General features: G+C 42.8%; 1 protein-coding gene across 3 annotated transcripts in view; it reads right to left on the bottom strand.

Moving 5' to 3' along the window:
- Positions 1–25,339, bottom strand: part of FRMD4B (FERM domain containing 4B) — a 281,077-nt gene that overhangs the window by 178,906 nt on the left and 76,832 nt on the right. Inside the window, exon 1 of one of the 3 annotated variants that reach the window (XM_032649975.1) lies at positions 11,594–11,900. The exons of 1 other annotated variant lie outside the window; for it this stretch is intronic. In XM_032649975.1, the coding sequence (XP_032505866.1) occupies positions 11,594–11,755 (162 nt within the window). In that variant the 5' untranslated portion in view covers positions 11,756–11,900. Of the gene's footprint in view, positions 1–11,593; positions 11,901–25,339 lie in introns of those variants that run through there. One more of the 3 variants, XM_032649974.1, reaches the window with a different exon arrangement.

The following is a 25,339-nucleotide window of genomic DNA, read 5'->3' as shown; positions in this document are numbered from 1 at the left end:
CACTGAGCCTGCGTGTCCGGAGCCTGTGCTCCGCAAAGGGAAAGGCCACAGCAGTGAGAGGCCCGCGTACCGCAAAAAAAAAAAAAAAAAGATCAGAAGTTGAGCATGTTGGCTGTGGGTAGGTGGTGGAGGAACGCAGAGAAGGGGATGCCAATTACACAGGGTCTTGTAGGTTCGGTGAGACTGGCTTTTTCTGAGTTGGGAAGTCATTAGAGGGTTCTGAACGGGACAATGATACGATCTGACTTATTTTTAACAAAATCGCTCTGGAGGCTGGGTTGGGAATAGACTACAGAGGGAAAATGGCACTAGTTATTCAGTCTCAATGAGTTTATTAATACCTGCTCTAGTTATTCAGTCTCAGTGAGTTTATTAATACCTGCTCTGGCTACAGGTTTTGGTAGAGGCAGAGATTAGAGACTGGGAAAGTCCTAGGAAGGACTCCATGAAGGCAAATGTAGAAAAGGAAGAGGCTGAATGGTTTGCAAACTAAGCCCATTCCATGCAACAGCTGAGGGAATGGAATTTGGATTTACACAGATCTGAGCTCCCCCTCTTTACACTCGGCTAAGTGACTTGACAGCGCTAAACAATTCCACATCTGCCAAATGGGTTTCATAGTACCTATTTCATGTCGTTGTTAGGAGAACTAAGTGAAATGGTAACAACGAAATGCTTAGGGAATAGGGAATTCAGTGGTTAGGATGCAGCGCTTTCACTGCTAAGGGGCCGGGTTCGATCCCTGGTCAGGGAACTAAGATCCCGCAAGCCGTGCAGCACGGCCGAAAAAAATGCTTCGCGCTATGTTTGACAACATAGAAAATGTTCATTAAGTAGAAATGACACTTCTTCACTGCTGACTCTGTGAGCCAGGCACCCTAGCGAGACCTTTATTACATGATCTTGTGTTGTCCTCTCAACAACCCTGAGAGGCAGGCACTATTACCATCCCCATCACATATGCGAGAAAAGGAGGCACCAAGAGATCATGTAACTTGCCCGTGTCACACAGCTAGTAAATGTGGGTGTTTGGGCTTAATTCCTGGTCACAGTTTGCACTTATCACAACGAGCATGACAACTTTAGGCTTAGGATCAACTTTGCGAAGGGATCCAAATGCTTACCTTTTCTCAATCCATGTTACTTCTAACTTTTACACCAAACTTAAAATGTAGATCTTATTTTATCTTTCGTATAAGAAACAAGCTCAGAGCAATTAAGTAGCGTGGCTCAAGGTCACACAGCTGGTAAGTGATGAAGCCTTGATTTGTTACCCAGGTCCAACTGACTAAAGCCCATTCTATTGCCCTATTTTGTCAAGGCTCTTTTCTTTCTTAGCTAATAAGCATCTAATCAAAGTTTAATGAGACTGACTAATTCCTGTAAAAATATTTGCTGGCTACATTACCCAAGGGTAGCACGATGCCTATAATAACAGGGTCTCCTTTGCCGTTGCAAATTTAAGAGTCATATCACAAGAAAGCTTATACAGATGAGAAAGACAGCAGTCAGTGGGGACCCAGGGCCTTTATGCATGAGAGTCTAGGGCTCTTAAGGAGTGGGGCTCAGCGTAGAGAGGGAGAAAGTTTAATGGCTTTCTGTTGGAGAGCCAGAAATAAAACAACGAAACAGTTGTGAGAATCTTTGCTTTCATAGAATAAATCAAAAAGACAACAGCATTAGCATGCCAGAGTCTCCTGATAAAATGCTGTGCCATGAAACCATGTGAGTACGATGTCTCTGTGCAGTGGTCAGCGGGCCCCTTTCCTGCTTGCTACATTAGACTATAGTTCTTAATCCAGAGGGGAGGGGAGGAAGGAGGAGACAAGGCTTCTGCAGATTTTAGAAGCTCCAAAGGTTATGCATATGCATAAGTGGTAGAGCACTGCACAGAGGAAGATAATTATTCATGAGGGATTCATCCATCCATCCAACCATCAATCCACCCATTAATCTATCCATCCAACCATCTGCCCATCTGTCCATCCATCCACACCTTTGTCCATCCACCCATCCACCCAAGCATCCATCCAAGCATCCACACATATATCTAACACTGTTTTCAGTGCTTTTAAATATTAGTGCAGTTGATTTTTATAACAATCCCAGAAGCATAACTCTTTAAGGGAGTTCCATAATTAACTATTTTATGGCAGAAAAAATTTAATGAGAAAAATCTCAGAGAACTCACATGGCTAACAAAAGGTGAGTTAGGATTTGAATTCAGGAAGTTTACAGACTTCATTTTTAAGCACTCAGCTATGTTTTCACCCAATGTTGATTGAGCAAATAAGTAAATAAATGAGATACTATCTTTATGTATCTCTCTAATAAATAAAGCAGCAAGTCAGTGGCAAGAGGCTAAGCACTGGAGTCAGCTAGAGCTCTGTTCAAATTCCAGCATGTTTTATTAGCTAATAAGTATATAAAACCAATAAAGTGGGATTTATGGTATCATTTTGAAGAGTTATTATAAGGACAGAAATAAGGCACTACATCTAATAAAGCTAAAAACCTAGCAAGTCTCCCTTTTCGTATATACCCTAGAGCAGGGGTCCCCAGCACCTGGGCCATGGACTGGTATCTGTCTGTGGCCTGTTAGGAACCGGGCCGCACAGCAGGAGGTGAGTGGCGGGTGAGCAAGCGAAGCTTCATCTGTATTTACAGCTGCTCCCCATCGCTCGCATTACCGCCTGAGCTCCGCCTCCTGTCAGATCAGCATAGGCATTAGATTCTTGTAGGAGCGCGAACCCTACTGCGAGCTGCGCGTGCCAGGGATCTGGGTTGCGTACTCCTCACGAGAATCTAATGCCTGATGATCTGAGGTGGAGCTGAGGCAGTGACGCTAGCGCTGAGGAGCGGCTGCAAATACAGATTATCTTTAGCAGAGAGGTTTGACTGCACAGAGACCGTAATAAATCAATTGCTTGCGGACTCATATCAAAACCCTGTCAGTGAGTGGTGAGTGAAAACAAGCTCAGGGCTCCCACTGATTCTGCATTACGGTGAGTTGTATAGTTACTTCATCATATATTACAATGTAATAGTAATAGAAATAAAGTGCACGATAAATGCAATGGGCTTGAGTCATCCCGAAACGATCCACCCTGCCCCGGTCCGTGGAAAAATTGTCTTCCATGAAACCGGTCCCTGGTGCCAGGAAGGTTGGGGACCGCTGCCCTAGAGAAGCTCTTGCTCACAAGCACAAAGAGACAATACAAAAATTTCAGTGTAGTATCTTGGGACACTGAAAATTTGTAAGCAACCTAAATGCCCATCAACAAGAGATTGGTATGTTTAATGCAATGGAATATAAGGGTTAAAATGACTTTAGAGATAAATTCCAAAAGCCTATTGAGAGAAAAATAAGGTAGCAGAATGACACATCCTTAAATAAATTTTACAGACACGAAAATAATATATAGTTTATAGATACAAACACATGTGGCAAAATGATGGAAATATGCCTGGGAATGAAAAACACGAATTTCAGAACAGGACTATCTTTAGGGAGAAAGGAGAGGTATAAAGGTGGTTTCAACTGATTCTGTAAAATTTTATTACAAAAAAAGTATCTGGAGCAAACATGGCAAAATGTTGAGATGCCTTAAAACTGAGTGGTGGGTGCATGGGTTTTTACCTATATTATCCTTTATATTTTTGTATATTGAAATCTTCCCCCAATGATATCTTTCTTAAAAAAAGATAATACATGTAAAGTGCCAAGCACAAGGCACAGCACAAAGCAGGTACTTAATAATTAGCAGCCATTAGTCAAGTCAAGACACTAAGACTGTATAAAAGCCCTAGTTAAGGAGAAAATAGTTATTTAAGCAATGCGCTTTGCCCAAACACAAAATTCAAGAAACTAAAAACGATCAGGATATTAGGGGAAAACGGTACTGTTTAATTTACCATAGTTACCAGCCTCTTTCATGGCAAAAGTCTATTTCAAGGATGCCAGAATTTTTATCTTTTCTGTATGTACATATACACACACATGTATGTAATTACTTACGCATATTAATTTCAATTTTTTTATCCCACTTGATCATTCACACTTCTCCATAACAACCAAATTGGACATCACAAATATAACATTCAGAATAAACGTTAAGTAGGGGACGAACAGGAAGTTATTTCACGCTGCAGCTCCACCAAGAAAAGACAGAAGGAGAAAAACACCAACTTGACAAGGCAGGAGAGTCTATTCTTAACTTGGTGTTTTCCAAGCTGTACAACAAGGGTTCAAAAATGCTTTTTAGAGATCCTGAGACTGATCTGTTGATCTTAAATCATACAGTCTTTTAGAAATTTATTGATGCCAAGTGATGGACTCAAACATTAAGACAGCTTTCTTTCTCACTTTGGGGTATCTGAGCATCCCAATTTCCTGCCATAAAATCCTAGTCTTTGGTTACCTGAAAATGTAGAAGATGAATTTCCTCAGTGATAAGTGGACTCATATGTCATTTATCAACCAAGTCTTTGCTTCTTTCTGTATGTGTTGCTACTATGAACTGACTCTATGGTTGCCCAACTCCTTCAACAGAATGTAGGATCTAGCTGGGAGACCGCCCTGATTGTCAGGCCATGTTTTAAACCTAGATCCTACATCCTTCACATCAATGCAATCCTTACTCTACTTCCTTCCCGCTGGCCCTGCTGCAGTCCAGGCTTTGATGTGAATACCTGTTGGGCAGACATTTGTAGAAGATGCTGTGTGATGAGCTGCCCAGACTTATTGCATCAGCTGTCTGGATTTTTTTGAGCTCTTAGCCCCTCTGGGAACTGCTGTTCCTTAAAGAGAGCTGCCTACTTCAAGGTCACACCGCTTATACAAGGGCAGCCCATCTCTAATGAGGCTTGATGAAAGTTGGGGGGAAATCCAGCCCTCTTGTTCCAACTGGGGACAACTCTCAGCTTCAGGGCTACCTGTGAGGTCAGCTGAGGTCTTTGTTGAGCCTGAACTGTCACCCAATCTCTCCCTCTGCTCAGTCCTACTTCTTTCTATTCCCTTCTACACTGTTGATCCTCAGAGCACTCTCCAGTAAACTTCCTGCTTGTTAATCTCTGTTTCAGAGTCCGCTTCCTAAGGAACCAAATCTGCACCAGCATTCATGCTGTTCCACGGAAGGACCGCTTTTCCTGGCTCCTGTGGTTGAGTGAGTGACGTGACCAGTTCTGACCAATGTCTTGAGACAAGTGACATGAGCTACTTAGAGGCCAAGCGTTGCATTGCCAGCGCAAAGCCCTGAAAAGCTCTTCACTCTCTATCATGGCAACTGGCAATGTTCCGGAACATTCTGTGAGCCTGAGTGACAGTGATGAGCAGAGCTTCCAGCCACCCTGTGAATGGACAGGTACTGTAAACCAAAAATTAACCTTTATTTCTTTAACCCGTTAGGATCCTGAGGCTGTTTGCTGCTGCAGTAAAACCTATCCTATCCTGAGTAATACACCGACATCACTGCAGGCCTCCTAACTTCCTCCCCTGTCCTGCCTCCACTATGCCACCCTCTTCCAAATCTATCAGCCTCACCACTACCAGGGACAGTTCTAACTTAACCTGTCCCCCACCCCCAAAGTTCTGAAGAAAAACGTAAAATCCTAATCTTAAAATAAAAGATCATTCAAGTTGAATGTTATTCTCAATTAAAATCTGCCTGTCTGGGCTTCCCTGGTGGCGCAGTGGTTGAGAGTCCGCCTGCCGATGCAGGGGACACGGGTTTGTGCCCCGGTCCGGGAAGATCCCACATGCCGCAGAGCGGCTATGCCCGTGAGCCATGGCCACTGAGCCTGCACGTCCGGAGCCTGTGCTCCGCAATGAGAGAGGCCACAACAGTGAGAGGCCCGCGTACCACAAAAAAAAAAAAAAAAAACCTGCCTGTCTGTCTATGACTTTGACTCTGTCTGTCTCTTTCTTTCCTCATCAGCCTTAAAAAACTCTTTATAACACGCTCCCGCCACCGACCAGAGCCTTGTTTCCTCATGCCTGAAATGCACGTCTGCCTTTCTTAGTCTATCTAACTCTTACTTGTCCTTCCGACTTCGCCTGAGAATCACCCCTGTAGGAAGCTTCCTTGGCTCCCATGCCCTCCCCTTTTGCTTCACTCCTGTCTGACAGAAACTCCCTTCACTGTGCACCTAGAGGACCCAGGTAAAGCCCTTGCACAGAGGTTATTTTCTTAACTGTCTCCCCTACTTGACAACAGATTCCTTGAGGGCAGGAAATAATCTATTTGACTTTGTGTTGCTAACACCTTGGCGTAACAACTGGGACACGGTAAGCACCTGATAATTCTTTTATGTATGAATAAACGGACAAATGAATCAATCGATCTATAACTCCAATCATGTTCTACAACACAGGACCTAGTAAAGGTAAACTGAACACTGATCCTGAATATTTATTAATTTCCTAGTGACTGGGTTTTTTAAGAGAAAATTCTTCCATATTCCTTCAACTTCTATTTTTCCATGACTGAATTCTAAACTTTCCTTCTTCTAGCACTCTCTGCCCAATATATTGTTTTTGTCTAGTCTGGAGATTGGCAAACTTTCTCTGTAAAGAGCCCGATAGTAAATATTTTCCGCTGTGTGGCCAATACAGTCTTTGTATCAACTATTCAACTCTAAGTAGTTGAGTGACAGCTACTCAATTCTGCCATTGTAGTTTGAAAGCAGCCATGGACAACGTGTAAATGAATGAGCAGGGCTGCGTGCCAATAAAACTTTATTTACAAAACCAGGAAGCAGGCCAGTTTTCTCCTGTGCATTGTGTTGGGTCGGCCGAAAAACCCAAACAAACTTTATGGCCAACCCAATAACTTGTCAGCCCCCCTTCTAGTCTGTATAATTCAGGAGGCTGTGGAGAGTGGAGGGCGGGGGCAAGCAAAGGATATATGGTTTGAAAGGTACACAGGTCACTGAAGGCTCAATAAAGGATTGCCATTTGGGGGACTTGGTCTTTCATAACCAATGCAGTGGGATGAAAAGTTCAGGTGTTACCAATTTATGAATCATCAGAGTCTTGGAATATAAAGAGATTATCTCCTTAGAGACCCTACTGCTAGCTCCTGTGACCTCCTAGATTTTTTGTATGGGCCTTAAAAAAATTGTGGGTTTACTGTGTGGAACACAAGCTCAGATACCCAAGGTCTACCCTACATCCACCGCTGTGGGAGTTTCCACAGTCTCTCTTACCGAACATCTTTGCGTGCAAAGATGGGAATTCAGTTTCCACAGAACTAGTCTCACTTATAAAAACAACAGTAAAACCCTAAGCTACCCTTTATCGAGTACCTTCTATGGGTCTGGTGTTAAGCCCTTTGCACATCCAAGAGCTAACATTTACTGAGTACTCGCTTGTGCCACGCAGAGCACTCAGTATTATACACACGATCTCATGAATTTTTTCCACTACCCATAATGCCAGGACTACAGTTCTCCCCTCTTACCCAGGAGGGAATGAGGTTCAGAGAGAAAAAGCAATTTGCTCAAGGTCAGATTTGCTCAAGTTTGAGCTCACAGCCTCTGCTGTGATCTGCCCGGCATGCCACCCCTCACTGCCAGCTACCTGTGCAGTGGAACTGACCCAGCCTCTTATGGTCCCTTAAGTACCCTAGATTCTGTTCAAGTTGCCCCTACTGGGGGCAATTACTCCGTTCAGGGTTTGCAAGAAATTCTACCTTTGAGACGTTGGAGATGAAGGGAAAACTTAATTCCAAGTAACAAACTGAGGGCTTCATTCGACCGTGTCACACTTGATAAAAAGCAAAGGGTGTTGATCCTTTTTCAACAACATTCTTCCATCATTTTCCACCTCAATTGTTTGTTAAATCTATTTAATTGTGATAACACAACCCATCCGGGCAAGATAAAAGCAGGAGAGATATATCAGCTTTTAATATTCAGCCCTAAGTGGAAGGTGAATGTCCCATGTCTGCTACTTCAACCAAATTCAAACCTTCACTCATCAAGTGAGTCTTTGTTAAAAGGCAGCCTCAGTGCAGCCTCAGTCTGCTTTTTATTTAGTCACATGACTACAGAAATGCCTTATAGCTAGTATCTTAATTATTCATGGTTTCTGGCAAATTAAGTCTCTTGCCTCTCCAATATCTAGAAATGGAGGAAGTGTTCAATTCCAAAGAACTTATGTCTTCCCGGCCGAGCCGGCGAGGCAATAGTATGGTTGTCAAGTTCCTTATGAATAGGCAGAGATCTTATTTCACTTATAGTATATGAATAAACAAAACACCCCCGGGGACTGTCAGGTATTTCGTGTAATGGATATCTCCCGCCCCACCCTTTCTCTCTAGAGTGATTGAATCCTGGGTTTTTCTTTTTTACAAACAAGACTATTCAGACTAGAAGCAAGAAATTGACACCTTTTTATCATCAAGATGATAAAAAATTGGGTTCCATAAAATATGTAACCCTGTGGTGTTTCCAATTCACATGCCAGAAACTTGAGCAGTATAATGGAACATTCCTCTCTATGTCTTAGAATTCATAATTATGGGATAGCAATACTGGTATTCTAATGATGGGCCCCCTAACCCCGTAACTCAAATAAATTACTGTTGCAAAATACTTACAAATGTATTTGTGCATCAATCTTTGTACTCATCTTGAAAAATAATCATTTTATTTAAACAGCATAAGAATCTCATTATCTGAGATTCTAATAATGCAGATACAGTGGACACTGCATCCCTCCCCCCCTTGCCTGGCAGCCATGTGGTCTGGGCGGGGCCAACCTTACTCCCGGCTTCAGAAATGGGTCTGCTTTCCCACTGGCCTAAGCCAATCAATGTAATTCAGGGTTTCTCAACCTTTGTATTCGTTATCACTCCCTTAAGGAGCCTCTGAAGATATTTTTTTGTTTGCTAGCCACCTCACTCCCCCCAAAATTCTAATGCCATAAGTACACTGTAGATCTGTTTATGTATTGTATGTATACCTGTGCTTTGTACATAAAGACTAAGATTTTTTTTTGCCCCCCCCCCATCCTCACGAAATGATTTTTGCCTGTTGGGGACCATATCATTCCCTTTGAGAATGCATGAATTACAATCCCATTCCCTGTGCCAATCGGTGCATGGCATTGGCGGTGGGCACAGACCCTAAACTGACCCATCAGAGTACAAACGGGGGAATTTTTTTTTGATAGTTGGTGGCTTTGAAACATTCTCTTTCTTTCTATATGAATGAATGAAACATTTTCTTTCTAAGCCCCAGAACTGCTTTAGCTGTCTGCTATCATGAGGAAAGAAACCAGCTGAAGATACATGAACAAGACAGGATTGAAAGAATCATGGGGAACAACTATAGTGCCCTGATCCTACTGCTAGGTTTTTCAGGGGCATCCAAAGTCCCTACTTTTTATTCTGTAGGTTAATTTGAGTTCATTTTCCTATTACAATAAAAATACCCCAACTGATAGAGCAGATAACATTTACTGAATGTTTCCTAAGCTCTTGGTACTGTCAATTAATTTTAATACCAACCTCTGTGGTTAGTACTATTGTATTTCTCATTTTATAAACAATGAAACTAAAGCACAGTAAAATTAAGTAACTCATCCATGATCATACATAGGCAGAGGTAGGATTTATCCTATCCTCTGTCTATTTAACTTGGAGTATAAGGTATTAACCACTTTATTTTACTGCCATTCTGTTCTATACAATTTACGTTAGTACCTTCTTGTTGAAATTTGAAAGGCATTAAAGGAAACGGTATTTCTTTGCTAACAACTATGTTGTACAATTTAAAAATCTAGGGTTTCTCTCAAGTTTTAAAATATTTTCAAGTTTTCTCCAAAGACACAAACCTTGGAGATCATTTTCTGCTTAAGACTCAATACTCATAAAATGGCCATGGTTGTTTTAGATGTTCCCTCTTATCATTTATGAGAGGGTACTGGCTCAGTCACTATCCGTTTTACAGAAGAGAAAACCTGTAGTTCAGCAGGTTAGTCCTTCAAGTCGCTGTTCTGCTTAAAAATAATTATTGATCAACCTTGTAAAGAACTCGTGGGGTCTCAGGTTTCTGGAAGCATCATTTTTGAATTGGTCACTACCAGTAGAAGAGGTAAGCCGTAAGTCCCCTAAGCCTTTGGGGAGAGCGGCATGAAGGCTGAATGGTTGGCCACAGTACTTGTGCTCTCCTTTTGAAAGTTTCTCAAATGTTAAAAAGTGAAAACAAAAGTGTATCAGGGCCACTTCTCCTACAGACCAAACCGAACAATGATTTCCCAAAAGAGAAAAAGGCTGAGAGGCAGACACACCTCTGGCTCCAAAAAGCTAGGTGATCTGGGTAACGTGGCCAGATGGGCTGTATCCACAGCTCCATAATCCTCTCAAACCATCACATGTTGCCCCGGTTCTCAACCTGGCTTTTGGATTCTTTCAAAACGCAAGACATCTCAGACATGTTATCCAAAGCAGGAGTCGGGAAAGCACAAAGTATAACGTTCCTCACATTTTAACAAGGATGATACGGATGTCAGGGATGACAAGGGGATGCTGATTTTTTAGATGCCCACAGTTTAACCGCAGGTGCCAGTCTTTTAATTTTGCCTGATTGATGGAAGACAATGGCTTATCAACACCAGAAGCTTGATCACATATGGGACTCAATACAATGTGATATGAATCATAGGCATATGGAGAATGTGGTCAGAGTAGGGAGAATCCAAGAACTGCAACAAAGCTAATTCTACATCACAGGAAAGAAAACGTGCCACTATATTCCATAGTAAACACCAGGTGTAATCTTCCTAAAGGCAATGTAGATTATTTTTTAAACCTGAAAAATATTAACAACCAAAGCACAGGACCTTTAAATCCACAAACGACTGTTTAAAAAATATGAAGGGAAGCTGTAGCCCCAGAGAGACTGAGCAAAGTTGCTGCATTTTTTGCCTGCAGGATGGGACCTAGCAGAGAAATAAAGAGGCTGTGTTATATGACAGGGAGTAAATCCAAACGTAAGCATTCCAACGCTCAGCCAGGCCACCCCTCCCTTCCCCAGCCCGTCATCCTCCTGCAAAGTGTTCACAATTTGCTGTCCTTCCTTCCAAAAGCCAGTAGACACAATCAGCTTTTCCTGGCTCTGCCTTGCAAGTTGGGGCTGCCCGAAGGAAAGCTGAAATAAAATCAAAGGGAAGAATGCAAATCCATTCAGACCCTTCTGACCATAAACTGGGGTGAAATCCTTGCTCCGTGAAATGCCTACCCTCACCCCAATGAAATGAAAAAGAAGGAATCGTGTGAATGTCAGAGTTGCTCCCTGCAGACGCTCTGCTGCTAAGATACACCATCACTCGCTAATAAATGTCTGCAAAGCCAGGGACTAATTCACAAGTGCCCCCCATGCCCGATGGGGAAAATGCACAAGCTTTGTCAGGCAACGGTTACCCGTAGCTGCTGAGCTTTTGACCCAAGAGGCGAGCAGCCCGATAGGAGTTGAAAAAGAGAGCGGTGGAAGGAGAGGGACAATAAAATCATACAGGTGGAACCAACCGGCTTCCCACGAGCGCCAGGCATCCCGCTAGGGCCCTCAGGCGCCGCGGTCCCCAGCTCACCTGGTACACGTCCCGCAGTCCGCACCACGTCCGCAGCACCTGGTGGCAAGCCCGCAGCCTCTCTGTGTACCATCTCCGCAGCGTGGACACAGTCAAGTTCCACACGAAGCGGCTGCCGCTGAACAGCAGGTCCTCCACTCCGCACATGAACACCGAGGCCATGCCTCCTCAGTCCCTCTGAACCCGGGCAGGGGGTGGGGTGCCGGCGGCTCCCGCAGCTGCAGCGCTGCGAGCCCGATCGCAGCGGCCCCACCGCCTGGGCTCCCGACGCCGGCTTCTGTGGACCGCCGGGGGTCAAGCCTTCCCCCAAACTGGTCTTTCACGGTGCGTGCTGGCCTGGCTCCGGCGGCATGCCCCGAGATTGGGCGCCCGCCAACCAACGGCTGCGGCGGGCACACAGAAGCCCAGTGTCCACCCCGCCCTCTCGCTGGCGGCGCCGAGCGAGCTGCGCTAAGCTCCGCCAGGCGAGCCCTCGGCGCTCCCGGGTCGCTGGAAGCCCGGGCCGGCGAGGACTCCCCCTGGCGCTCCCCGAGTGCGCTGGGCAGCGGGGGGAGTGGAGCAACTCTTTGCAGGCAGACGAGAGCGCTGCATTTCAGCGCACTGGGCTTGCACGTCCTGCACACACCACACACGCGCGCGCGCACACACCAGCCCCAATCTCCGAATCCGCTTTGGGAAGCACCTTACTTTACACTACAGGGTCTTTGCTTGGCCTCTGTTCACATGATAAATATCTCTGGGCAGCCACAGATACAGGAGGAAAAAAAAAAAATCCTCCGAAGCATCCCTTTGGACCCCACTCGGCGGAACAGCCCTGAGTGTTTCCTTGGTTGTGCTTCACCAAGAGGCGAAGATAACAGTCTCAGAGCAACAGTGTGTGCGTGACTGCAAAACCTGCCTTCGCTCCTAACTTGAGGGTCTCAGAGAAAATGACAACCTGCCTACTGTTGCCAGCCGGAAAGCAGGATCGCGCACCCCGCACATTGTGCTAATTCCAACGCAGCAGTCAGTTCATGAGAAACACAAAGAGCGTTCTTGGTCTCTGGCAAATAGCTTCCAGTTAGTATGTGCTGGGAAACAAAAGCTCACAAGAGAATCCTTGGTTTGGTTCTGGAAAATTCAGCTTCTGGACATGTGTAGCAGCAGCTACTAGCACAAACCTACACAGTTTATTCTCAACTCAAAACCAAAGGAAGCTGTTCCACCATTCACAAAGTCACCAAATAATTAACGTTTTGTTTTTTTAAAGTTCTCCCCCAGGAACTGATATTGCCAAAGGCATTTGCAAAAGAGAGCCCAAGGAGTCCCACATGCCACCAGGCTCTATTTTCCTTTGGAATATGTGTAGATTTCAGTCCCAAATAATTGTAAAACATTGCTCACAGCAAAAGTACTGCAGCAAATTTCACGATGTTGTTTTTTCCTGAATCCATCTGTAGGACAATCATCTGTATTTTACTGGCAGTTTCACACCTAGGCTGTTATCTGTGCTATTAAGTGGCAGAAAGGTAAAAGTGCCAAAGCTTTTCTCCCGAACTAGCTCAGAAGGCTTCAGAAGAGATTATCGACAAGTAAATCAGCTTTATTTCAGGTTTCAAATGTGCCTTTGGAATCTTAATTCAGGTGAAAGTCACCCAGTGAAAAGAGGACACAAAAATCTGTCCTCAAAGCGCCTACTGTTTTCAAAGTGACCATAATTGGGAAACTCTTAAAAGATGTTTCTTTTCTTACTTTTTACTTCTTTTATTACTAATGAAATTGCCTAAGAGGTTTTTTGTTGAATTAGTTAATAGGACAAAAGACCCGATCCAAGATTTACAAAGCTTTCTTCACAGTAAATCTGCTCCATGTGTTCCTTACTATCAGCATTCTGATATTTTCCAAGATAATGGTCACAGTGTTTACACAGAATCAGAAAATACTAGGTCCCACTGAGTCAAAAGACAATGAACCAAGTACAGTTTGAAAATGAAATGTCATCCTTCTAATGGAAAACTACCGAACTTCAAAACTGGCTTATGAGTACGAGTGGATGATGGTGGTACATTTACTATTCTTTTTAATGATGCAGTGAGACCGTGTTCTCAGAAATCAGCAGCCAAGGGAATACCGAATAAAACCTACAACAGGTCAATTATCTCCATCTCATGACACCATCCTCCCACAAGAGATGCTCTAGAAACACCATGGCTATTATCTGTGCGTAGGCCTAATGTCAGTGGTCAATTCCAACTTCAGTGGTTTGCATTCAAGGTTTTCAAAGTCAGTGCTTACACTATTTTCTAGAAAAACTGGATGTGGCAGAACAGGGGTCCTCAAAGTGTAGTCCCTGAACTGGCAGCATCAACATCACCTGGGAACTTGTTAGAGATACAAGTTCTTGGGCCCCCTCTAGAATCAGGGTGCGGTCAGGGATCTGAGGTTTCACTTGGCCTCTGGGGGATTCTGACTCTAAAGATGGAGAAGCGCTATTGCAGGGCATGGGCGTTAGGAGCTAAGTGTCCTAAGAGACTTAACTCCCTGCTCCTTAAAATAAATAAATAAATATATTTATTTATTTATGTTTAAAAGAAGACCTGTGGCACTTTGTACAAGCTCCTTAAAGCCACAAAGCCTCAGTGTACTCATCTATAAAACAGGGATAATATCAGAATCTACTACATAGCAACTGGGGAAAGATTAAGTAAAATATGCTGTATAAAGTGTTTAGTGTATGGCTGGCAAAAAGTGAGCGCCCAAAGAAAACAATGATCACCACCACCAAAATCAGGAATTGCTTCATTTTTTGGTACCTAGATAAAACAGTATTCGTAAAATGTGTTTTAAAAAAAATTTCAACTAATTATCTACATCTATTTTCCTATCCCTTTCTGTGTGTTGGAGGTTAAAGTTGACTTGTTTTTGAAGGAGCAGTTCTTTCACTTTCTTCAAGTTCCCCCAAAAATTCTTTGGAGCTAGCTCTTCTCCATCACATAGCCAGCCTTTCTTGAGCACCCGGAGAAGCAGGAGATGCTCCAAGCTAGATGCAAGATAAGAAAAGACATTTTGTTCCCACCAATATAAACACGGACGCTTCTTCTTAACCAAACAGCTTTCTTCTCCTGCAGCAGGAGAAGTTCAAAGCTCTAGGCAGAGATAGCTTTTAGAGGGAAGGAAAAGTAAGTTCTTCACACCAGGGGCTGACAGTGGGTGGCAACTGAACCCAGGTGTGGAGCAGTGGAGAAAAGAGCCACCCAATTGCGGCATCTTTCTGAAAATGGACAAGCCACGTGGCACAAACCAGATCCCAGACACACACCCTTGAAGCTGGTCTAAAATTTCCTGTGGAAAGGGAGCTAAATCAAGCTGGCTTCAAAATTATCTTGCCTTTTTTCTTTTTTTTTTTTTAATTTAAGAAAAGGATTTTTTTTTCCCTCTACAGCATCAGAGTTCCCTGCAATACACTGTAATTTCCTGCAGCTCTCTCTGGAGGCTTAAAAAGATGCTTCAGGTGACAGCATGGCTCATACTCCTGGGAGTTCTGCTGCAGACGTAAAAGAGAAATTGTCATTATCCCCGAGGCTCCCGTAGGTTCTCCTCTGAGCAATCCGCAGGAAGAAGAGCACAGTGCTAAGAAGACAGCACAAAATGCTAATCCCTGTCTCTAGAAAGAGATAAGCAGTTGTATCGCAGCGGCTTCCAGGGGTCCCCTCTGCCCATCAAAAAGACAGAGTCCATCGAATGCCTGTGGATATTTTTAAAACCCTCCTCTCTCCACAGCTGAAGAGCCAGTGTGGCTAAATTCTGACAGGCCACGTCTTACACAGGGCTTGAGGGGGACGAAAACAAGGTCTGGTTCGGTGGCTCTCAATCAGGGGCAATTTTGCAACCCTGCCTACAAAGGCATTTTTGGTTGTCACACCTCGGGGATGCTAGTGGCGTCTAGTGGGTAGGGATGCTGGTAAACATCCTACAGTGCCCGGGGCAGCCTCCACGACAAAGAACTCTCCTGTCCCAAATGTCAGTGGTGTAGAGACTGAGGAACCTTGGTCTAGTTCAACCCCACAGCCTGCTCTTCCTCTCAGAGGACTGGTGGGGAAACATTCTTCCCTCTTGATGTTTTCTCCCAAAAGGCAGGCTGGAGATGCAACAATCACTCTATAACGGTATTCACACACTCACCAAGAGCTGTAATGGACTCAAAGCCCATGAAGAAGGAACTGGAATGACATTTCCTATCATTTACACCTACCTTTTTTTTTTGGATACTTATCATAAAAATGAGAAATAGTCATTTTCACCATAAGCTATGTATCTTTTGGCACTTTAATTTTTGGCCTTATCATTTCCTTTAAAGCACAGGCTCCTTAGTAGGGTTGAAGGCTTTCTTCGGCACATGACAAAAACAATTCCCCCTATATCAACCCCAAGGTGGAATGCTGATGCCTCCAGTGGGCCTTGAGTTGCTACAGAAGTCTCTCATCGCCTCAAAAGGGGCAAAGGTGCCCCCTTTGGTCCACTTTTTACTGCTAGACTGTCAACTTTTTTTTTAAATATACAATACTCCTTATTGTAAATTCCATATAGCCAATTAATCAGTAAGTCAAAGAAGGCTTTCACTGATTTTTTAAAATATTTATTTATTTTGCTGTGTCGGGTCTTAGTGGCGGCACGCAGGGTATTTTGTTTTGGCACGCAGGCTCAGTAGTTGCGGCACGCAGGCTTTGTTGCCCCGTGGCACGTGGGATCTTAGTTCCCCAACCAGAGATCGAACCTGCATCCCCTGCATTGGAAGGCGGATTCTTAACGACTGGACCACCAAGGAAGTCCCCAGACTGTCAGTTTTCTGAGGAGTGCCTACAGGTGAGTGGAGGCGGGGTGGCTGGATGGTCCCTCCTCGTGCAGGAGTGTACCCCACGCACTGGAAAATGCTTAGTGACCTTGGGCTCTGCTCACTACACGCCAGTAGTGTCCCCAGTCATTATGACATCAACAACAAAAAGCACCTCCACACACTTCCAATTACTCCAGGTGGGGTGGTAGCCAAGTCCACTCAGAAACCACTGGCAGAAGTAGGGAAAACACCTTATTCATATTTGTTCCCCCAGTGGCTGGCACATAACAGGCCATCAATCAATGGTTCTTGACCTGACAAATGAATGACTCTTTGTCTCAAGCGTGAATATAGAAAGAAGTTCATCCATTCCCAAAACACACTCTTGTCCATTAAAAAATTACGTATTGAGTTTGCAGTACGTGTCAGGCAGGGAACTGAGTACTTAGAACACACTAGGCAAAACAGCATTTCTGTCTAAGTGGGTCTTAGAGAAGGGAGAGAAAGGCAGACATCTGAACAAGTAATATAGAGGAAGCAGGCAGAGCCTCACAGGGTTATAAAAGAGACATGTGATGGGAGCTGGGGGCGGGGGAGGACCAGGGAAGGCCTCGCTGAGGACGTGACACCGTGACGCTGCAGCTGAGACCTGAAGGCTGAGGAGGGCGGAGCCAGGTGACAGGAGAGGGGGGACACAAATAGTGGTCCAAGGCGGCATGAGCTGTAAGAATGAGGGCTCCATGGCTCTATAGCAAGAGGGATCTCAGACTTGTGGGACTTGAGGGGAAGGGTGAGAGAGAGCACTTGAGAAGCAGAAGAGCACGGAAGCCCAGCTGCAAGGCAGCTGCAAAATTCCAAGGGTGACAAGGAAGGGCTTACCTAGGAATGGCTACATAATAAAGTCAACAGGTCCCCCGGAACAGGGCTTCAATATGCACATGGGGTGAGAGTTTGGTGGGCAAAGGTGCCCTTTTCAATGCAAGCACCTCTTGTGGCCTCTGGGAGGACTGCCCAGCTGTGCAGAGGCAGTCTACCCCAACAGGGGGTCTGCATGCCCCTCCCTGCTTCTACATCTTGCCCCAAGGAGAAGGCAGGAGGGCCAGTGGGACACAAGTTCTGCTTCAATCCCACTTGAGCCAAAGGCAAAGTGTTCTTGTTCCTCCCTCCTCTCCTGCTTTTTTCTCTCTTCCCTTCCTCGGGCTGAGCGAGCCAGGAGCATCCTTCGGTCTTGGCCTCCAGCGGCAGGAGGTGGACGGGGGCATGCAGAAGTCATGGAACCCTGAAGGGTAGGGTACCTGTCATTATCACCATCACCCAAGGCTGACCAGTAGGTTGGTTAAGTTCTGCAGCTGCCTTTAGGACTTTGAATGGCTTTTTGGCATCATAAAGGGCTAAAACCACTACAAACTAAACAATATCCAGCACCAAGGCATCTATCCATCTTCTTTTCCTTGGCAAACTCATTCCACTCATAGAAGGAAAACAACAAAACAAAACTTTCTCATCTTTCCTCAAAAACCTCACCTGTTATTTTATCAAATCAAATTCTCCTTGCTCAAAGGAAAGAGGAGGATGCTATCTCCACTGCATGAAAAAGTACAAAACAGGGAGCAACATATTAGATCCTGCATTGTATCCATTTTTACTAGTTAATCCCCTAAAGAGATACTGGAGATTTTTGCCAGGTCAGATTTTAGAATTCATCAGCGTAGATGAGAAAGCACTTGAAGGACCATGAAGGTTCCAAGGAAGCCCACGTAGATCAGAGGGAAAGGGCTGACCTTCCTCTTCTTTGTTTTGTTTATAACTTTTCCATTTACTATATATTTAAAGCATTTTCAAATACTTTGTTTTTCTTTTTTTTGCATTTTATTTTTATTAAAAAAATTTTTTAATTTTAAAAAAAGTTTTATTGGAGTATAGTTGATTTACAATGTTGTGTTAGTTTCTGCCGTACAGCATAGTGAATCAGTTATATGTATACACATATCCACTTTTTTTTAGATTCTTTTCCATATAGGTCATTACAAAGTATTAAGTAGCATTCCCTGTGCTATACAGTAGGTTCTTATTAGTTATCTATTTTATATATAGTAGTGTGTATATGGGCTGACCTTCCTCAAAGAAGGAATAGTATCAATCTTGTGACTTATCTCCACCCCCATAATTTATCACCTTTTATTTATACTTAATTTACATGCACACCAACAATGACAAAAATAAAATAGTAATAAGTTGGTCTATATAGCACCCTTTTCTAAATAAATAAAGGCAGCTCCACACATATTATCAGTTGATTTGCACAATATTCTCCCAAGGTCAAATGGAGAACGGTATTGCTGGCCCCATTTCATGGATAAAGAAACTGAGACACAGAAAATCTGGGTGATTTGCTGAAGATCTGTGGAAAAAAGCATTTAAAAGCATCTTAAATGGCACAGCTGCTAATTTTTCAGTCCTTCTACCTTTTTTTTTTTTTTTTTTTTGCGGTACGCGGGCTTCTCACTGTTGTGGCCTCTCCTGTCGCGGAGCACAGGCTCCGGACGCGCAGGCTCAGCAGCCATGGCTCACAGGCCCAGCCGCTCCACGGCACGTGGGATCTTCCCAGACCGGGGCACGAACCCATGTCCCCTGCATCGGTAGGCGGACTCTCAACCACTGCGCCACCAGGGAAGCCCCAGTCCTTCTACTTTAATTGAGAAATAAAAGGACTTCCTTGGTATTTATAAGTTATCATTTGTTTTGGCCTCATACTAAAATTTATAGGGTACGGAGGGCTCTAGGACTTACTTATTATCCAGGAACTCAATGTGACAAAATGTCCACCCTTTGGGTTTACCCAATTTAAATAAGAATAAAACAATGATGGGAAGGAAAAGAAAATCTATAAAGAAAAGTAACTGAATTTTTTATGGGAGATAAGAAAGCAGTGACTTAAAACCCAATGACCGGAACTTCCCTGGTGGCGCAATGGTTAAGAATTCACCTGCTAATGCAAGGGACACAAGTTCAAGCCCTGGTCCAGGAAGATCCCACATGCCACAGAGCAACTAGGCCCATGTGCCATAACTACTGAGCCTGCCCTCTAGAGCCACAACTACTGAAGCCCGCGTGCCTAGAGCCCGTGCTCCGCAACAAGAGAAGCCACCGCAATGTGAAGCCCGCACACCGCAACGAAGAGTAGCCCCCGCTCACCACAGCTAGAGAAAGCCTGCGTACATCAACGAAGACCCAATGCAGCCAAAAATAAATAAATAAATTTATTAAAGAAAAACAACAACAATGACCTTCACTCCTATACAATAAATGGTAGAAGAAAAAAAAGGATAAATGAAAAATCTTGACTTTCCAAAGATTAAGAGATAATTGTAGTAAAATGAAAAACAGAAATCAGCCAAGATCAATGGCCTTCAAAGTAGTAAAAACTCTCAAGGCCAGGAATACTCTGGCTAGCAAACAAATATGGGCAACAGGTTATAAATATAGATCAGATCATTTCTCCATTGTTACTAAAAACTACAGAATGATTTGGTAGGATTATTGTTAGGAACTTCAACTATTTGGCCCGTTCGCAGTAAGAGCAAAATAAAAGCAAAGTTTAGCATCAAAAAAAAAAAAAAAAAGACATAAAAGTATTTCTTGTGTCTTGCCATCCTAAAGTTAATTTGAAGTGGGTAGTAGCAACATACTGTTTTCAACTATAAAATGAATTGTCTACAAGAAGATAAAGAGGCCAGAAGCAGTAGGCTACACACCTGAAGGATTGTGAATATTGTATAAAGTTGAGAAAGCACTTGTGTATTTTTTAGACCAAGAGTTAAGGGAGCTCCAGGCAGTATTCGACAGGAATGAAGAGAAGAACTACACGATCTGGTCTCGAGTCAATAACAGAGGAAGAAAATAGGTTTTATTTCTGAAGGACCTAGCACCAAAGAAATTTAAGGTAGACCTCCTTACCCTAAAAAGATCCATTATTATTTCAGTCTGGTGGACTTAACAGATAATCTTGGTTTATTCTTTATATGTTTATGTATTTTGGCAAATAGTGTTGGTCGTCTATCCATTAGCCATTTACCCCCTTTTCAGAGACTCTGATTTTGTGGGTGGCCATTTTCTATGCCCCTGGGATGAAGTATGATTGGTCTAAGGGAAGGCATGACACCCCATTCAAGCAATAAGCTATAAAGTGCAGATTTCTAAAGGGTTCTGGAAAAGATTTTCCTCTTCAAAGAGCTGGAACAACACAAGAATTTTTTGAGCACATTCCCTGATTCCTGCTTGGGACACTGTCATATGAAGACCCAATGCTTTGAGCTACAGCAGCCATCTTGTGACCAAGCAAATATAGTAGAAAAGAGGGTGGTAAAAGCCCAGGTCCTTGATGACATTGTTTAGATATCAAACCAACTCAGCAGCAGCCTATTTTCAGATGACTTGTAATGAGATGTAAACAACAAATGACCTTACATAGTTTAAGCTACTTTCAGTTGGGTGTTTTGTTACTTTTCAATAGATCACATTTTAAAACTTACTACAAAGCTACAGTAATCAAGACAGTGTGGTACTGGCATAAGGGTAGACAAACAGATCAATGAAATAGAATCAAGAATCCAGAAATAAATCCTCACATTTACGGTCAACTGATTTTTGACAAAAGTTGCAATATCATTCAATGGGAAAGCACAGTCTTTTCAACAAGTGGTGCTGGGACAACTGGAGAGCCACATGCAAAAGAATGAATCTGAACCCCTACCTCACACCGTGTACAAAAATTAACACAGACCGAAGAACTAAAAGTAAGAGCTAAATCTATAAAATTCTTCGAAGAAAACATAACTGTATATCTTTGTGATACTGAATTTGGCTGTGGTTTCTTAGCTATGCCAGGAAGAGCATAAGTAACATAAAAATAAACTGGACTTCATCAAAATTTAAAACTTTTGTGTTTCAAAGAATTCTATGGAAAAAAATGAAAAGACAAGCCACTGACTGGGAGAAAATATCTGTAAATCTTATATCTGAAAAGGAACTTATATCCTGAATAGATAAGGAACTACAACTCAATCACAAAAAGACAAATAGCCCAATTTAAAAATGGGCAAAAGATTTGAATATACATTCCTTTAAAACAGATATACGAATGCCTAGTAAGCACATGAAAAGGCACTCAACATCATTAGTCATTAGGGAACTGCAAATCAAAACCACAATAATATACCCACTTCATATCTACTAGAATGGCTATGATCAAAAAACGGACAGTAACAAGTGTTGGTGAGGCTACGGAAAAACTGGGACCCTCATACACTACTGGTGGTAATGTAAAATTGTGCAGCTGCTGTGGAAAAGATTGCCGATTTCTCAAAAGGTTAAACAGAATTTCCATGTGTCCCAGCAATTCCATTCCTAGGTATACACCTGAAAGAGGTGAAAACAGGTGTTTAAAAAAAGCCTTAAACACAAATGTTCATAGCACTGCTATTCAGAATAACCGAAAGGTGTAAACAAGCCACGTGTCTATCAGCAGATGAACAGATTAAAAAAAACCCAGTATATCCATATAATGTAATAACTATTTAGCAATAAAAAGGAATGAAGCATATACGCAAGGGAATTGAAAATATTTGCTCACATAAAAACTTGGACATAACTTGGACATAAACGTTCATAGCAACATTATTCCTAAGAGCCAAAAAGTGGAAACAACTCAAATGTCACTCGATTAGTGGATACATAACACGTGGTATAGCTATATAATGGAATATTATCAGCCATAAAAAGGAATTAGGTACTGACACATGCTACAACATGGATGAGTCTTGAAAACATGAGAATTAAAAAAAGTTAGACAAAGAGGCCATATACCCATAAAGACAGAAGGTAGATTAGTGGTTGCCAAGGGACTGAGGGGATAGAATGAGAGGGCCTGCCAGTGGGTATGGAGTTTCTTTGGGGGGTAATGAAAATGATCTAGAATTGAATAGCGGTGATAGTTGCACAACCTTGTGAATGTACTAAAAACCACTGAACTGTACCTTTAAAAGGGTAGATTTTGTGGTGTGCGAATAAATAAAAATCAATCAAGAATAAATAATCAAGCAATCAGTAAAAAGTAAATAACTAAAAAAGAAAGATACATGCTACGACATGGATGAATCTCAAAATCACTACGCTATGTGCAAGGAGCCAGTCATAAAAGACCACACATTTTATGATTCCATTTATATAAAATCTCCAGATTAGGCAAATCTATAGAGATAGAAAGTAGATTAGTGGTCGCCTAGGGCTAAGGGAGTTTGGAGGGAGGGGTGGAGGAAATGAGTCAACTGCTAATGAGCACAGGGTTGTTTTTTTTAAGACAATGAAAATGTTCTAAAGTTAGCGGACAGTGATGGTGGCATAACTTCATAAATACACTAAAAGCCATTGAACTGTACACTTTAAACAGGTGAGTTTTATGGTATGTGAATTATGTCTCAAAAAGAAGTAAAAAAAACCTTAAGCCTTTATCGATGTTTGCTAAATATTCCACTATGAGCATGCGATACTTACATCTTCAGAAAAAGGGGTGAACAATTTTCTTGACTGGAAAAAAACACCTATTATACAAAACAAGGTAAAAATGAGGGCAGGAGAAAAGTACTGCATATGAACTCCGTTTTGAAACTGACTATGCATATAGAAAAAAACTAGAGAAAAATAGATCAAATTATCGATAGTAGTGATTTCTGAGTTGGCGTCACTGGATGATTTTAATTTATTTTGGGGGAGGCTTTCTTTTCCTGGTTTTCTACATCAGCACATATTACTTTTCAATTTCTAATTTTGAAATGCACATGTAATCATATAAAAGCTATTCAGTGAATGAAACATAAGCCTCTCTTTCATCCTTGTTCACCAGCTCCTCATTTCCAGAGCTGCCATGTAAGACTGCTCAAGTTGTTTACTGCAGAAGGACATCTGGCTGAGGCAGTGAGTGGAGGTTATAATCTAGCCTGGGCTCCGCTGGATAAGCCATAACTCATGGCTCTGAGGAAAGAGTCCTTTTCATCTTAACCACATGAAAAATGCTATGTAGATGGCAGCCCTGCCCTTCTCCTCCCCCCAAGGGCTACCACCATGCCTAGTTCCTCGTATACCCCTCCAGACATAGTCTATGCTATTTAAACATAGACTGTAGTACGCAGGTAAAAATTATTCAAAAAGAATTTTAAAATAGCAGGAAAAGGCAGTATAATATAATCAGAATCCAAGTACTTCTAGAGAAGTCTTTCAAGGTAGCATGGTAAAATTGGATGTAAGGGAAGAAAAGCATATTTTGAACAAACAAGTCTTAAAGAAAGAATTCTAAGTGCAACAATTGTTGGGTTGTTTTCCATCTTAACAGTCCACAATTCACACACATTGTTTAAGCAGCACATGAGATTGGTTGTATCCATTGCCAAGCGGGTTGATATTTGGTACTTCACTCACCACACTCGCCACGGCTTAGAAGGGCATGGTGGTGTGCCTGTGGTCCAGCTTCTACCGGGGAAAGCTTTAGGATTTGAGTCTGCTGAGAAACCTGAGAGTGAGTGTCCCCACGTGAAAGCTGGCACTTCCATTTCATTCACTCTCCTGTCCTTCAAAACAGAGAGCATTGCTCAAACAGAAATCCTAGGGCACTCTATTAATTTGTACTCTAACATCTGTATATTCATTCAATTTGGGCTGAAATTTCTACTTGAGGGAAGTGATGGTTACATTAGTAAATAATTCAAATTACCAGATCTGATTACAAGACTTTCCCTGCCACTCTCAATAACCTTTTCAGCTATTGTCTTCTGTTTCAGGTTTCGCCTCATTACAGAAGGCCATTCTGGGTCTTCTTTGGGGTTCCAACTCTTTTGCCTCGGGCTTTTCGTGTTTGCTGTTCCTTCATTCCTGAACATTCTTTTCCACCCCAGGATTTCATCCAATAAACCCCTCATTTATCTTTCAAGACTTAGCTTGAATGTTGGTCTCCTGAAGCAGGTGCAGGTTCCATCACAGCAGCTTAATCCTTCCCTCTCATAATATCCATCACATTTACAATTACCTGCTTACGCCTGATTTCTCCACCAGACCACACCCTCCATGAGTTCAGGAACTATGCCCGTCTAGACAGAAACGTAACAGCTATCCATGGCCCTACAAAAGGAGAGCCTTTCCTCATTAAAAAAAAAAAAACTGGGGGACTTCCCTGGTGGCGCAGTGGTTAAAACTCTGCGCTCCCAATGCAGGGGCCCCAGGTTCGAGCCCTGGTCAGGGAACTAGATCTCACATGCATGCCACAACTAAGGAGCCCACCTGCCTCAACTAAGACCTGGTGCAACCAAATAAATAAATAAGTAAAACAAAAACAAAAATAAAAGCACTGTGATTTAAAAAAAAATTGGATGTAATTTAAAAGAGAGCTTAGGACTGACTGTTTGAGAGCCAAGAATAATAAGGCTTGGAACCTACTCCCTAGGTCTAGAAGCATTTTCCAAGGAAGAAACATGGGGCTGATATTGGATTAGGGCAAATCACTGGATAAGAACCAACACTGGGGTAAAATAGTTGAGACCCAGGAAGGTGTTCAGATGGCTTAAGTGTGAGATATTTCTAACAGAGTTGGGGACACTGTTTGCTAAGAAAGAAAGTGATGTGTGAGACCTCTGGCGCTGAGCCATCTTAATTTTAATTTGACCTGATTCAAATGAGTCTTGACAGTAGCAGCAGGGATTATCTGAGACATATTTGTCCTCCTAAGTGGCTTAGTTCTCTAAACCTTTTCAAGAGTGCTTTGGGACATTAGGAAACTAGTTCACCTTCTATAACTTCAAGTTACGCTAGGAGCAGGATAAGAAGACTTGAACTCATTAGCCTGGCGGATTTGTTCTCTGTGTCTATTTCTAAAACAGAATAACTGA

The sequence above is a fragment of the Phocoena sinus genome, chromosome 11 (genome assembly GCF_008692025.1).
Source record: "Phocoena sinus isolate mPhoSin1 chromosome 11, mPhoSin1.pri, whole genome shotgun sequence".
In the NCBI taxonomy this organism is placed as follows: Eukaryota; Metazoa; Chordata; class Mammalia; order Artiodactyla; family Phocoenidae; genus Phocoena; species Phocoena sinus.
The sequence above is the reverse complement of the archived record's forward strand: the minus strand, read 5'-3'. Positions and strand labels throughout refer to the sequence as shown.